This window comes from Barbus barbus, assembly GCF_936440315.1.
Source record: "Barbus barbus genome assembly, chromosome: 20".
Classification (NCBI taxonomy): Eukaryota; Metazoa; Chordata; class Actinopteri; order Cypriniformes; family Cyprinidae; genus Barbus; species Barbus barbus.
The window spans coordinates 4,567,426-4,583,465 of NC_136748.1; the positions used below are offsets into that span (position 1 = coordinate 4,567,426).

At 38.3% G+C, this 16,040-nt stretch overlaps 1 protein-coding gene across 4 annotated transcripts; it reads right to left on the reverse strand.

Annotated features, from left to right (window-relative positions):
• Positions 1 to 766: 766 nt before the first annotated feature.
• LOC306886096 (ornithine decarboxylase-like) lies at positions 767 to 6,565 on the reverse strand. 4 transcript variants are annotated; one of them, XM_079442974.1, is made up of 11 exons: positions 6,361 to 6,565; positions 5,501 to 5,635; positions 4,592 to 4,725; positions 4,282 to 4,455; positions 3,959 to 4,131; positions 3,200 to 3,416; positions 3,029 to 3,112; positions 2,781 to 2,943; positions 2,469 to 2,584; positions 2,170 to 2,384; positions 767 to 1,616 (listed from the first exon to the last, which is right to left on the reverse strand). In XM_079442974.1, the coding sequence occupies exons 3-11, from the start codon at positions 4,691 to 4,693 to the stop codon at positions 1,478 to 1,480; spliced, it is 1,383 nt and encodes a 460-aa protein (XP_079299100.1). In that variant the 5' UTR covers positions 4,694 to 4,725; positions 5,501 to 5,635; positions 6,361 to 6,565; the 3' UTR covers positions 767 to 1,477. The 4 variants fall into 4 exon arrangements, with proteins under 4 accessions (XP_079299100.1, XP_079299101.1, XP_079299102.1 ...); XM_079442975.1 differs by lacking the exon at positions 6,361 to 6,565 and adding an exon at positions 5,747 to 5,860; XM_079442976.1 differs by lacking the exon at positions 6,361 to 6,565 and adding an exon at positions 5,733 to 5,823.
• Positions 6,566 to 16,040: the final 9,475 nt, after the last annotated feature.

Below are 16,040 nucleotides of genomic sequence, written 5' to 3' on the forward strand. Positions count from 1 at the left end.
TTTTATTGTCGTTTTCGTTCACTGTTCCTGGCTGGTGGAAGGAACTTCCCACCCCTATCCAGAATGCTGAATCCCTGATCATTTTTAGGGGACACCTGAAAACTCATCTCTTCCATCATTTGACTTCATCTTAAAACAAAAAAAAAACCTTTGCTTTCTTTCCATAACCTCTCCCTGTCTAGCTTGTATTACAATTCCTGAAACTTTGTATTGCAAGCACTTCCTGGTAAACCCTACGTTATGGGGACAAAATGTCCCCACAAACATGGCAATATCCAAAATCCTTCTGAGGACATTTTTAGGTCCCCTTATGTAAACAAGCTTATAAATCATGCTAAGTGTTTTGAAAAACTAAAAATGCAGAAAGTTTCCTGAGAGGGGTAGGTTTAGGTGTGGGGCAATGGAAAAACAGTTTGTACAGTACGAAAACCATTAAGCTAATGGAATGTCCCCATAAAACATGGAAACCCAACATGTGTCTGTCTGTGCTGGTGTGTGTGTCTCAGTGTCTGTCTGTGTGCGTGCGTCTGTCTGTCTGCATGCGTGTCTCTGTGTCTGCCTGTGTCTCTCTGTCTGGGTGTGTGTGTCTGTCTGTGTGCGTCTCGATGTCAAATTTCAGAAAATTCCCCCATTTCCTAAATAAAACTAAAATTCTGTCAAGTTGCTTTGAAGCATGCAGTGCCAAAGCGCAAGTTCTGATTTTTCAGAAAACACAAATCATGATCATTGCCAAAACATTAAATGAATGGAAATCAAAAGCAAATCACTCAACATTTTTACAGCTACATTTATTTATATAAAAATACAAAACTTAAAAAAAAAAAAAAGTTTCCATAGGAAAGCAATTCAGAAGCAATCCCATCTCTTTCAATTGCATCAGTGGCAACCATTTCAGGTCAATAATACAAATTTCAGGTCAAAAATAATATTAACTTCCTAATCAAGTACAAAATGGAAATGGTCACTGAGGAGGAAGAAATCCGTGTGAGTCTGTGTGAAGAGGAAGATCTCATTTTCAAAGATTGAAAAGTAGCCATTTCATGAAATGTTCTCCCAACAAACACTTAACACGCCTCAATAGAAAGTAGCATGAGCGTCCATTTTAATCTATAAGAGAGGGAGTCAGTTCAGGAATGAACCTTCCTCCAACACACAGAAAACTACACATACGATTAAACCTCTCATATTCTCCAGTCAAGTATCTAGCCTCATCATGATTTATACGTATATATAAAAAATTACTTAAAAAAAAAAAAGCCACAGGACTGGGAGCCTTTTTGTGCGTCTTTCAGGTTTGAGCATTTGCAACAAAGCGAAAAACAGCTGCATTTAGAACAGAAATTTAGCTATTGTTATTCAACAGCACATATTTGGATATGGTGGACCTCAAGACAGGGTTCGGGTGTAAATCACTGGAGAACTATGATAAACCGCTGCCTGAGTGAGAACTGGCTCTGGTAGTCTGCACTGAAGAGCATCACAGCACTTGAGTAGGGCACGGCTTGGCTGGCACATCCAATGTGCTCTCGCGTCCGCAGTGGGATGGCACGTTTCCAGCGCACTGCTCCTCAGCAGGAAGTGGAATCCCCTGAGCATGGATCTGCTGCATACGCTGCCTGCAATAAAAGTGTGGATTAATTCTGTCAGTCAAAACCATAAGTAATTTTTTCAGTTCAAGACTTTTGTTTGGATGGTAAATAATACTTCTTACCATTTTAAAGTGTAATAAAATATTTTAAGCATAATTTACTGAAGTTGCACATCAACAAATGTATTGTTATTCAATGTAATAGTTGATGAATTTATTTCTTGTATTTTACTTTACTGTAATTTATCTATCTGCTGTTTATTAGTAATATTGTTGTGTTTGTCATTATTAGTTTTGTTGAGCCTGCTTGTCTAGCTGTTTATTATAGCTTAACTTTATTTCAGTTTTAATACATCAAGATGCACTCCATTTTTTTTTTTTAGTTAACTATAAAAACTGAATCAGTTAAAAAGTGAATAAGGGTGTCAATCCAGTTTATTCGGAGTTTGACATCAGTAAGCCTTTCTGACAGATTCATTGAACAGAACCGGCTTATTTTAGTATGGTGTTTGGTCTACTTTGACAAAAGAACTGTTAACGAAGCTGAAAGTAATGAAAATGGGTTTCCACATCCTACTTACCAGGCTGTGCGGGACATGATGTAATGAATATCGGGTTTCTGGAAGCCATTGAAGGTGGAGGATGCAGCTACAGTGTAGGCACCCATGTTCTCAAACAGCAGCCAGTCACCCACCTGCATGTCAGGCAGGCTGCACTGCTCCACAATGCGGTCCAGCCCATCACAGGTCGGGCCCCAAATGCTGCATGGGTACATGCGCTCATCAGGCTTGGGTTTCTGTGAGAGATTATTGGTTACAGGTTAGTCTCTGGAAAGAAACACCATCTAACAAACAGGAATCTGATGGACTCATTTCCGTACCTTGTGCAGAGTTGGCAAGACATGCGCATGGTCATACAGAATGCAGTTGAAGGAACCATAAACGCCATCGTTCACGTAGTACATCAGGGTTCTGTCATTGGCCCCATCCTCTTCTTCTGAAAAAATTAACAAGAAATTAAGTCAGTTAAATCAAATCCTTTTTATGTAATGCTGTTATTCATTGCAGTTAAATTGATAATATTACTGATTATTAGTGTGTAGTTACTGAATATAGTCCTTTAATTTAAAGACTGAGAATAATCATTAAGAGGACATTAAAAACAAAACATGGTTTTGAATGTTTGCGTTTACCATCTGAGGCTGATTGCTCCTTCATGATGACCTTTTTGGCAATGATGTTGACAGCCAGTGTGTAAGCAGAGGCTACATAATAGCGGCCAGGTTCAGCAATGATCCTCACACCGCAGTCAACAGGGAAATATTTATCCAGTGCAGGGTTAATCACAGCAGCGATCTGCCAACCAAAAAACAGTTAATTTTGGTAGAACAAAAACATCTTTGGTCACTTGAAGTTAAGATGGTGATTAAGAATAAAATACCTCTTCAAATTTCAGTTTGGTGTCATCTGAGCCTGGAAAGCCTCCGCCAATATCAAGCAGGGTCATGTCATATCCCAGTTCCGCCTGGTGGACAATATAATTTTCAGACTAAGTATATTCTATTGCATAAATGAGTGTAGTTTGAATTTTTATAGCAATAAGGCCACTTACCCCCACATCAAAAACATAGCGCGCATCTGAGATTGCCTGGCTGTATGTCTCAGGATCAGTGCAACCGCTGCCCACATGGAAACTGACTCCAATCACGTCCAGCCCGAGCTCCTTCGCCCTCTCCAGCAACAGCCGACTGCTCTTTAACGTGGCGCCAAACTTCACACTTAACCTGCACACCGCCTTGGAGTCGTCGGTGGCAATACGGAGAACCAGTCTGCAGAAACAGAAAGTGTTTAAATGTCAGAAAAATCTTGTAATGATGCACAAAATCTTTTAATTATGTTTTAGTGCTTGTCAAAATATATCATTGTCAGCCGATAAATTGTTCTGTCTGTCAAGTATCATGAGCAGAAAAATGTTTAATTGTCACCAAAAATCTTGCCACAATGCACAAAAATTAAAAAAAATTATTTGAAGTGGTCAAACAATATATGAGCTTATATTTGGCATTTTTTTATTGCCTTAAACACTTTTACTTTAGAGAAAAGTTCTGTAAACCTATTATTTCACAGATTCAACATACATTTCCAAATAATAATTAATTTTACAAAATATATATGTAATAATTGTTATACTTGTTTTATTCACTGTTGCTAATTTATATGGTCTGATATCAAATATAATCTGCTTCATATCGGTCATTGGCCACCCAGTTATCAACCATCAAAAAAAAAAAAAAAAAAAAAAAAAAGAACATACTGGTTAATCACTATTTTGTGGTGAAATGTGACCTGGTTTTCTAGTAAAGTTACTCACTTGGCATTCTCATGGCTTCGTGCCACCTTCATGAGCTCAACTTCACTGTCAAACGTCATCATCTGCACCCCATGAGCAGAGGCGTATTTGATCTGAGACACCTGCTTGCAGGGGTTGGCGTAGATGATCCTGCTGGGCTCCACACCCACAGACTGCACGAGCTGGATCTCAGTCTAACAGAAGAGACAAGGATTAGAAGTCAGGTTAATACAGGATTAACGCTGCTACATTCTTACAGTTTGGTGCTGATGACATGAGACTCATTGAGACGCATGGAGAAGTCAAATTCATGATTTAAGGAACTTGAAAGATCTTGCTCATACCTTGCTTGCACAGTCAAATCCGGCTCCCAGAGACGCCAGTGTCGTGACGACAGCCCTGCTGTCATTGCACTTCACTGCGTAGAACGGTGTGACACGGGGTAAAACACGCAACCAACGGAGGTGCTTCTTCAGGACGTCACCCAGGTCTGCCACATAGAAGGCATCTTTGTCATCCTAAAAGAGATGTGATCAGAATGGTGAATGGCATTTAGAGAAAATTAAGATGATATTATAAATCGCAAAATCTAAATTTACATTAAAAAAAGCAACAATTAGGCAGACATGTAGGTATAACAACACGTTCACTTACTGATAGTAATGACTCATTGATATTCTGTTCCACGATATCACGTGCACAGAATCCCTCCTCCAGGAAGGCGAAGTCAAAGTCTGATCCACTCAAAGAGGTCATGGTGTTTGTTCAAGATTTGATTGCAAAAGAAACTGTAAAAGAAAATGACAGGGGTGTTATAAAATGTGACCGCTAAGATGACCGACTCCACTCAGTGGCCGTTCAAGATAAGGAAAGACTATCTGTGTATGTAAAGCAGTAGCTTATCTTTACACCAATGACCGCTTTAGAGACTGTTCAAAGGCAACTCACTGACAGCTTTCACAGGGAACTGCAGCTACTGTGCAGTGACGCATGCTACAAATCAATGTTAATTTAGTATTATGGAGATAGTTATTAAATATTACATTGACATATTCTGATGTCATTTTAATTTTAGTTATAATAATTTGTGTTAGTTTTAAATATATTTATAGATTAGTACTTTTTATTTTGGTTTTAATTATTTTAGTACAAGTGAAATTAAATGATAAATTTAACTTGGCAAGTAGCATTCGTTTTATTAACAAATGAATTTCACTTCAAGTAAAAAGTGTTTTCATTAACTATAATAATTGACAAATTTAAGGGAAGCACTCATATCACATCCACTGCTCTCATTTTACTCCGTCATCAGGGTTTCACAGCTACTGACCAATTTTTAATAGCGATTTCACTGACAAAGACCTCTAATATTTTAGATAAGTTAAACATTATTCAAAATCAAAATGTCTGCATTACAACATAAGATTGTACTATTACTTGCATACATTTCTATAGAATTATTAACCTCTCTCACTGGTGAAACTTGAATTTAAAAGGTACAAAATTGCAGAGAGATGTTTAAGGTTTTTTTACTGGATGCTCTCAAAAGGCAGAATAACTCACCAGATGAATGGAAGAGATGGAATTATAATGTGGCTAACAGATGTCAGACAGCCAAGGAGGTTCACCAGTGAAGTTGAATCCTTTCAGATAAGCCTCAAGGCCAGGGCCAGTGTGCACGTCTCCCAAGCAAGAATCCTGCAAGCATTAAAATCAGAAAATATTACCTCGAACAAATCAGGCCAATAAACCAGGTTTTCGGTAATTCACAAAGAATGTAAAACTCATTACACACAACTTGTTGTTTACCGTAACAGCCCATTTCGTGTAAAATTAGGAAATGGTTTCCCAATGAAGCTGGCAACCGCACACATTTAACACGGAGCAATTTCGCAAACTCGGTGAAATTAGTCCCTCCCCTGCGAAGCGCGCGACTGCATCAGTTACCCAATAAGGAGAAGCCCTGTTTGGACAAACTATAACAGACATTCCTGTCAGCCAATCACCGATCAAAGCCAGCCGGCTTCTGCTGTCGGCTCAGCCAATACAATGCGCTCAATTTCAGGCTAGCGAGGCTATGCAGCGTGAGGCTTCATTCATTGATCTCGATCCTGAAAATAACGGTTAGCATTAACTAAAGAATCTAGTATTAAACATACGAGCAACTCCACGTTTTTCAACACGGCTAAAGATAAAGATCTTCGTTATAACACCGATAAAAGTGGAAGTGAAACACGCACAGGGAAGTGTGACACGGCGGCCATAGCGTTATAACAAACGACACAACTAAACGAGTCTGCTTCGAAAAACACCTCAGCGAACCGTTAACCGGTTACTTTCTTTATCTTTGATTAGACTTTACCATACATGTAACATAACGGATATAAGACGTCCATTTCGCTCAATAATATCGTACAACTCACCTTAAAACGCATTTACAAAGAGTTTTCCCATTAGACCCGAGTGCTGTAATAATACCGGTATCGTCCCGCACACGAGCAGCTGTGGAGGTCTTCTGGCGCAGGCGCTGGCTCGCAGCTCTATATATAGTGAGGTGGTTGCCAGGGTGACGCACCAGCTCAAACTGCTTGAGCGAACCGGTTTGTTCTTGTTAGCGGCTTCGCGCGTGAGCTTTTGAGAACAGACTTCCGGGTCTGACTGAACCAAAGTTACCTATAGGTATCATTAAAATATATATTTTTTTCTTTCATTTGGGGATGGGAGGGAGAATAGAGTATAAATGGTTTGCTGTGTTACATGATTGTTATTCATTGTGTAATCTGTTATGATATGCAAACTGAAAAAGTAATATATTGTAAAAAAAAAAAAAAAAGGAATTGGGCCAATGCGGATGAGGTCACGTGGAGGAGCGCTTCTGTGCCTTTGTAACTTTTCCTTCCTTGTAATTGGGCCATCTGGCTCCAGTTAGCTCACTTTCACGACAGCAGCTGCAAGACCTTGCCGAAGACGCCAGGATGGATGTTTCCTCACCTTTTGCACAAACTTCCGTCTTTTATCTTTGCACTACACACTTTGTTGTCATCCTGCCAGATGTGGTGTAATTAGGAGCGGACACTACACCTAAATATATCAGTCCTAAAACTACCCATAATCAAAGGAGCAGACAAATTATATCCTGTGCACCTGGTGATGGAAACAAATACATTTTGCCTCCTTTAAAAAAAAAAAAAAGTTAAGGCATTTTACTGCATTACAAGTGCTGTAGACTTCATTGTAGACATGCATATTTCTCATTCGTGAAGTTGAGACGGATCAGTCTCCATCACCTTTTCTAACTTTATAACAGAGTCAGTTCATGATTATTTTATCTTAACAACCGACTGTCAGACAACAGTTCTCTCTGAATGTAGTGAACAGTTAATTACATTTCGCTAAAGTCTTTCAGTTGGCTACACACCAATTAAATTATCTTTACTACCACATATCATCAATTGCCATAAACTGTAGTCAAACAAATGTGGCTCATAGCATCAGCAATTATCTCAACATATGCAAATGTAAGTCTCATATGCTCCATGAATCTACAGTTTTAATATAGTCTTTGAAATTTCACGATTTGTAAAACCTTAGCAAAAAGAAGTTAACAGAGCAATTACAACACACACATTTTTATTTATAGCATTTTAAGTGCATGTGCAAGCCCATCTGAATTACTGTACTAATGAAAAATCACATATCAGGCTTGTGAATGTATACAAAACTGCACAAGTTAGAAGTGTTTCACAAATCATTTAAGAGCCATTCACAACTGAAAAAGCCTTAAACCTCTGTATTTCCATCTGAACTCTCATATACTCACTGTGGCTTTTACCCTGATCTTCGACTCGAGAAACTCTATGATCCATGACGACTACATTGCTGTGGTCAGGAATACGTTTCCCAGATGAAAATGAGCCCGAGCTTAATTCATCGTCTTGCAGGATCCAGACAGACCTTTCCAGAGTATGATTTTTCCTTCAGAGGTCAACTAGACCATGAGTTCATTGTTTATATCCTCAACCACCACAAACCACATCACTTTTTCATGAACGCAATAATATTTAATGGGTAAGAAGGTTCCTACGTCAGTTTTTCCCCTTCCTTTATATTAAGGCTCCATATAACACTTTTAATGTGGCAACATTTTCCACCCTTATCACGATTTCAGTCAGATTTCCTAATCTGTCAATCTTGCATTTTCCTCACAGTTCCATAGAGAGAGAGATCATGGAAAGGAATTAAGGATTGGCCTACTTCATGATATCTCTCTTTTAAATAAGGTTCTTCTATATATTAAACACTGTTGGACGTGCAGTTGACAATTATTGTAATACACTGGTGTTTACAACAGAGAAAAAATGGCACGTGCACAATATCATTCATGCATTTGTGTTTCCAAAATAAGGCTATTCTACCTTGTTCTGTGTACAGTACACACTTGAACTTATGACCTCAAAAGCTTTATTTCTAGCAACATGGATAGTTTTGGGTCAAAGCAGTTTGAAGGATGTGCCTTATTTCATCAAACATAAACACTGAGAACATGAGGGGTAAAACACTGGGTAAGTGACACAGTTGTATGAGTTTTTGTTTCACTTAGTTATCAATATAAAAACATCTCAAGAGTCCTCAAACATATCAACAAAACAAAATCTTCAGACAATGTTTTAGTGAAATATCTGTTATACATAGCAGCAGTTATCTAGCTGCTATGTATAACAGCTTAGCCACATGCTAACCACTTAGCCACATGCTGAAAACTTGAACTTTGGCATATCACAAACACAAAAAAATACAAAATAAATAAAATGCTGGATGTATTCGCTCAATTAAGGCAAATTATATATATTTTTTAAATTCGATAAGAAAACATACTAGTTTATAGAAACACATTTACCCAATACATTCCTGGGCGTGCAACTCGTGAGTTTGATTGAATAACTGGACTATAACCAGCTGACCAGTCTCATTGCACACCATCTCAAACATTGTTTTAGTCATTCTGAAATTTATTTGGCATAATCACCTCCCAGAAAACGCGACAGCGTTCCCAAACATCACGTACCCAAATGCTAACATGACAGTGTTTGTTATTGTGTTTCTTCTGTGTGCTCTGAGGTGCAGGTCATCTATTATGTAGCAAAAAAGAGTCACAGGCTTTATTGCAGCAACGTTTTAATATTTCTTTATTGATACTTTGCAGTAGTTTCCCAGGAACTGAAGATTATGTTCTCTGGAACATATGGAAAACGCAACAAATTTAATTCACAACTTTGGATGGAAACTTAGTGACAGGCTATCGTACCCCAAAAGATACCATCTTTCACAGTTTTCCTGAGACTGCATGATGTGTGGGGTGTGACTGTGATTAGAGGAAGGTTTCTAAGTCAGAGCCATCAGGAACGGTCAGCGATAAGCCAGCTTTATTTACCAGGGCTCACCTGTTTTCAGAGACAGCATCTGTGATGGATACAGACCTAAGAGCATTTAGACACATTATGTGTGTCACCATGAATGACACGTTCACACACATGCGCACGCAAACAAGAATCTACCCGTTTCGTTAATGTATGACTAGATTGATTAGCTCATATTAAAACTTTGCAATTTAAATCGATGGAAATTGTATTTGTAATTCAAATACATATATCTTAAATGTGGACCTTTTTTTTGTATAGCTCTTTTAGTTTTGCATTTTGTCATGTAACTTGCCTTAATGCATCCCACTGTACAATGTTATAGGGACAGTTCACCCAAAAATGAAAATGTATTTCCTTTGCTGAATACAAAAGAAGGCATTTTTTGAAGAATGTGGGTAAACAAATTATTGCTGGTAGCCATGGAAAATAAATACTATGGAAATCAATGGCTTCCAGCAACTGTTCGGTTACCTATATTCTTCAAAAAATATATATATTTTGTATTCAGCAGAAGAAATACATTTATTCAGGTTTGGAACAACATGAGGGCATAAATGATGACAAAATCTTTGTTTTTGGTTGAACTATCCCTTTCATATGAAGGATTTTTATTTGTTTTTATTGTTTTTTCCTCTGACTTTTCACAGGCATTTACCATACTTTGAATTATGGTTAAAGGAAATGTCCACAATTGTTTTTTTCTTACAGTATAGTTAATCTTACATCCTAATGTATTTTAGATACAAGGGGCAATGCAGGTGTAATGTCAGCACAGGTCATGACACAGTTTGACAGCAGTTTAATCCTCACAAGAGATTCTCTCCTCTTTGAGCCAGCAGAGTCTGGATTAAACTTGATCTTGATCCTGTTATGACTCACACATAAACAATGTGTACAGTGCTTTCAGAGCATGCTCTCTTTTTATGTATGAGATGACTGTTAGCTAAAACATTTGCATGATTCATCTGGCAGACGCACTTTTTCCAAAACGACTTATAGTATATTCTTTACACTTTATTAAGTGCATTGCCTAGAAACTGCAACATGACCTCTGCATTGCTTTGGGAACTCACACATAACCGCATTTCCAGGAGCAGCATCTGATCCTGACGCACTTACAGGTAGCTAAAAGTCACAAATACTGAAGCTATCTTTTTTGATGAAAACATACTGTAATCCTTGTTGAGCTGAAAATCCTTTACGCGCTTAAAAATAAAGGTGCTTCACCATGCCATAGAAGAACCTTTTTGTCTAAATGGTTGCATAAAGAACTTTTAACATCTGAAGAAACTTTCACAAAAGGTTATTTGTGGGGAAAGAAGGTTCTTCAGATTATAAAAAGGTAAGGAAGAGATGGCTCTTTAAAGAACCTTTGACTGAATGGTTCTTTGTGGAACCAAAAATGGTTCTTCTATGGCATCGCTGCGAAGAACCTTTAAGCACCTTTATTTTTAAGAGTGTACCTAATGTGGTATTCCCGGTCAAAAATATGCTATATACTGTAGGCTACCACCAAATTTTAGATTCAGTCTTTTTGTAAAGTTGTTTTTCCCCCAGTTAGCACAGGTATTGTATTTCCTTCTGGAACTGATTGGTCATAGGCATCATTGATCTGAGTTCATTTAAAGATTGAATCCATTATTTCATAATAATATAGCATCATGAAAAATGTATAAGCAATTTTTTGTAGGCCAGTCATTTTTGTATATGAACACATTAAAAGTGTAACAAGGTGGGGAAAAGTAGCCTACAAAAATATATATTTATGTGTAGTGTTTCACCCTGTGTGAGGAAAGTCCTTTTTGCCCCTTTTAGACTTGCCCCTTTCATTTGCTATCTTCATCTTTTTCCTCTATAAAAAAACAAAACAACAACTAACACTAGCTTCTCTATTCTTCTATCTGACACACTGTGTGTGTGTCCCCTTTAATGTTATCACATTGTACTAAATCTTCATTGTACTAAATTTCTGCCAATCTCGTATGTTCATCTTGAGAACCTATAGAGTCATACTGCATCCTTCATATCTCCAAAGAGTCTTTAGTTATAAAAGAAACATACAGCTGTACCACTTCTCTCCATCTCTCTGTGACATCGACATAAATAATTCCCTTAACGCTGGGTTCTTTGGGAAGCTGAACAAGGCTATCTTTCCCTCACAACCAAAAACACACTTCTTTGGTGACATCATTGATCCTTCTCGAGCAAGTCTTTCGTAACAGGAATGAAGCATGTTCAATGTTGTCAACTTCTTTCAATCGAAAGTAGGGTGGAGTGGTGGAGTGGTGGAGTGGGGGAACCGGGGGAACCCCCCCCCCAACCCCCCCCCAACCCCCCCCCCCAACCCCCCCCTTAAGGACTGTATAATTTTTTTTCTGTAAAACAAAGGTTAAGTGTGTTAAGAAAAGTTATCAGTTTTAGTGACACTGACATAAATTATAAAACAAGTATGGAAAATGTCCAGAGTTTTCATGTTGTTAGATTTTTAACAAAAATTACATTTGTACAAAGGGGGGCGTAAAATGCCCCCCAGTCAAACAAAGCAATTTGTTTTAAACATTTACAGCAAAATCAGAGTACATGCAGTTTTAGCTTAAAATGAAAAAGAATATAATCAATAATTATGTATTACAAAATTACAATAGCCTGATGCTAACTTGAGGTAATTTTGAAAAATAAAGTCCAAATATTTTGATTCAACTAACTAGATAGAATTTATTTAATGGAAAAACTAAATATTTGATGTTCAGAATAAAATAAATACAGTAATTGCCATTGCCCCATGGGGGCGTTTTATCCCATTTGAGAAAAAAAAAAAATGTAATTCTGAAAATATTACTATATTTTTATTAAATAACACGTACTCTCTATCTACAGGCACAATTGTTCTCATATCATATATAACTGATGTTCCACAAAACAAACTTTCAAACACTTTTTTTCTTACTGCTTAAAATGACAAAAGTAAAAAAGTAAAGAGTGTAAAGACCATCGACTCTACCGTGCGACTCCACCGGGCAGGGACACCGGCAAGGAAAAGTAGTAGCTTTTTATTTAATTTTTTCATTGATATGTTTATTATTGAAATGTTGTTGTTATATGCATGTGTTAATTTTATTTAATTTCTTTATTTTCTTAAATATGTGGGTAGATAGTATTTATAGAGTTGTAACTTTTTAATTTTAGTTACTTTTTCTTATTTGTAAGTCGCTTTGGACAAAAGCGTCTGCTAAATGACAAAAGTAAAAGTAAGTAAAAGTAAAAATGATATAATTTACTGTGAAATCTGTTTTACTCTCCGGTACCACCAGTGTGAGCTTCATCGTGAAACCTATCACTCTCGTCAATGTAGTCCATAGTTACAATAAAAATTGATCATGACTTTATCTTGTGGTTATTTTGGGAAAACAGAAGGGGGGCGTTTTCCCCCACTCTACCCTAACTAAAGCCTTCTCGAAAAGTCGCTAAATGTCGCTAGATGACTTCATACTCATTACTAACACAGCCCCTTTCTAATAAAACAGTTTTCATTGATATATTTTTTCTGTTTCTGTTGTCAGACAACGACATTAATATAAAATAGTGGCTTAAACCACAAAATACGTTTAATCTGCACTAAAATCCTGGTTTATAATCAAGACGTCGTCAGACAAAATCAAATCACATAAGATAGAGACAATGGCTGTGCTATAATTTCGGATATATTTACATGTAAAATGATCATTCAACAACAGATTATCTATTTTAACTTATCGAGTTCACAAAATCATGTTCTCGCTCTAGTGGATGTGCGCGCACACATACAAGAAATTCTGCTCTTTTTGACGTCATACAGGGCCATACTGGAAAAAGCAAACAAACAAACAAAAAAACTTTCCGACACTCATACAAACCCTGAAGGAGTGTAGCCTATTGGCTTTGACGACACCCTGGGGATGACTGACGGAGACTGAGCCGATGGACGAGGAGCCCAGGATGGAGCCGAGCAGACGGAGAGCCAGGGTGACGTCGAGGGTCCGGAGGGCCTAGGCGGAGCCAGCGGCTCAGGTGACTGAGGTGGAGGTGGGGATACGGAATGCCGCGGCGGAGCCGGAGTGATGGAGGACGAAGGTGGAGCTGAAGGGAAGGAGGAGCCTGACAGAGCCGGATGGACAGAGTGACGAGGCGTAGCCAGAGGAGTGGAGTCCCAAGGCGGCGGATGGTCGACGACTGACCAAGGCGGAGCCGGAGGGACGAGGGAGCCCGGTGGAGCTGGTGGGAGATGGAGTCCAGGGCTCGGAGGATGGAGGTGGAGACAGGGGATCCTCACACCTTTGCAGAGCTGGAGGCTGGAAGTCCAGAGGCAATGGATCAAAGCGCCCAGCTGGCGCAGACTGAGGGTGAGCTGAGGGGCTGAGAGACACCAGTGGGACTTGGGCTGAGGAACTGACTGGTTTAAGAGGAGGCGGGAGAGGGAGGCTGGGAGGGAACGCGGGAGGATTTGAGCTGGATGGAACCAGTGGAGACGCAGGAGTTTCAGGACTGCAGGAACCAGTGGAGACACAGGAGATTCAGGACAGGGTAATACCTTCCCAAACCAATCAATAAGATCCCTTTCAAAGATGTCCAAAAGTTCCTCAAAATGGTTCCCAGAAACCAGTTGCAGCTCACCCTCAGTCGCGGGAGTGTGGGCGGGGCTTCCCTCCAAGCCCTCGATCATCACCAAAACTCCCTCAGGAACGCACGATGTTGCCGGCTCACACACTTGGTCAGACCACTCCTGAGGCTCCTGAGGGCAGGTCCATAATGGGAGACGGAAGGGAGAAAAACGCAGCTAAAATACTCAACTGAGGGTCTGCTATTCTGTTAGGGGTGTCTGGTGTGTAAAAAAGAGCACAACGAAGGAATATAAAAGGAGTTATTTTAATTAATCACTGACTGAGAAGGGCACAACCAAACGTAAATCCAAAATAATAGCAGACAAAGGAACATGGGAGAACACAGGCTTTAAATACTAAACGTAATCATGGGGAAACAGAAACCGGTGAGGAGCTAATTAACTAATCAGGGCAACTAAGGAAAACTAGGTCAACGGAGGACATGGCAAAACACAACTAAAACAGAACAGCATGTAACAATCATAAGATTATGTAATAGGCGTACATGGATGTGTGCAAACACGTTGTGTGACGTAAGCCATTTACGTCTTACAGACAGATATGAGTCATTATTCACTCAATGCTGAAATTATAGATCAAGTAACATAAATCCACTGATTTGTACCCTCCCTCAAAACAAAAGCAAATCTTCTGGCTCACACCTGTTTGCACTTGATAAAATGTTTTTGAAAAAAAGTCTCATCAGAAAGGCTGGATTTATTACATCGAAAATACTGTAAAATTGTGAAATATTAAAATGTTAAATAATTGTTTTCTATTGTAAAATGTAATTTATTGCTGTGATCTGCAGCTGTATTTTCAGCATCATTACTCCAGTCTTCAGTGTCACATGATCCTTCAGAAATCATAATAATATGCTGATTTACTGCTCAAGAAACATTTCTGATTATTATGAGTGTAGAAAACACTTGTGCTGCTTCATATTTTTGTAGAAACCATGATAATTGTTTTTTAAGATTGTTTGATGAATAGAAAGTTCAAAAGAAAATCTTTTTTTTTTTAATAGAAATCTTTTGTAGGAGTGTTTTTTTAATATAAATATAATTAAAGATTAAAGAAAGGAATCATGGTTCACATTAGAGTAAATCTAGACACAAACTGCTTCTCACTGGTTGAAGGTTGTTCAGACCTCTGCTGATTAATCACACATCCTCATCACAGACTGAACTAGTCCTTTCTTTCGTTCTTTCTTTCTTTCTTTCTTTCTTTCGTTCTTTCTTTCTCTTTCTGTATTTGCTGCTTCCATTGGATGTGGGAATGCGAGGAGTGTTTCTGTAAAATACTTCAAGGTCCTGTCAAGGAAGACATTATTTGGCTTGCTTGTTGATAAGTTGCGCTAAAATGAGCTTTATTCAGCAGCACAAATACTTTTTAATTGCATTTGTAGTACTCATGTATTAAAATGAATGGCACAGACTAGGATTTTTGAAGATCTATTTGATGAGGATGAATAATGAAGTTTTGCAAACCCTGTTAAATAAAAAAAAAAAAACCTCATATGTTGGTTAGGTGTGTTTTGAAGCGTGGCAGTTGGTTTGAGCTGGTTATAGATGTTCCTGAGCAGGAGCTAGTTGCTTTGGACCAGCTTATAACCAGGGAATGAACCACCTGCTTGTGACAATACAGTGATTGAAAACTGTCTTATATTTGCTCTAGAGGTTGATGTTTAAGTAAACTATTAAATAATGTCTACTGCATATCTTTTCATTTAAGAAGTAGAAATGATTTAACAAATAAACCACTACTTTGGCTATAATTCCACTTTTGATGACTAGCCTGCTCTGTTTTGGCAACTTGTTTAATGAGTTAAAAGCATAATGCTTTTAACAACCAGTGTTATTAAGTTTAAGTGAAAAGAAGTGGATGGATTTGCACGGCTTTTCTCTCTTACATCATGTCTCAAGAGGTTTGTGACCACAATCTTCTGCGGTCGTACTTAAGCCCCAGTTCAAGACAAAATGCATTAGATTACATATTCCCCTGCTTTTGATCTTTATAGGCTATGGCTTTAGCAGGTGAGCGCTG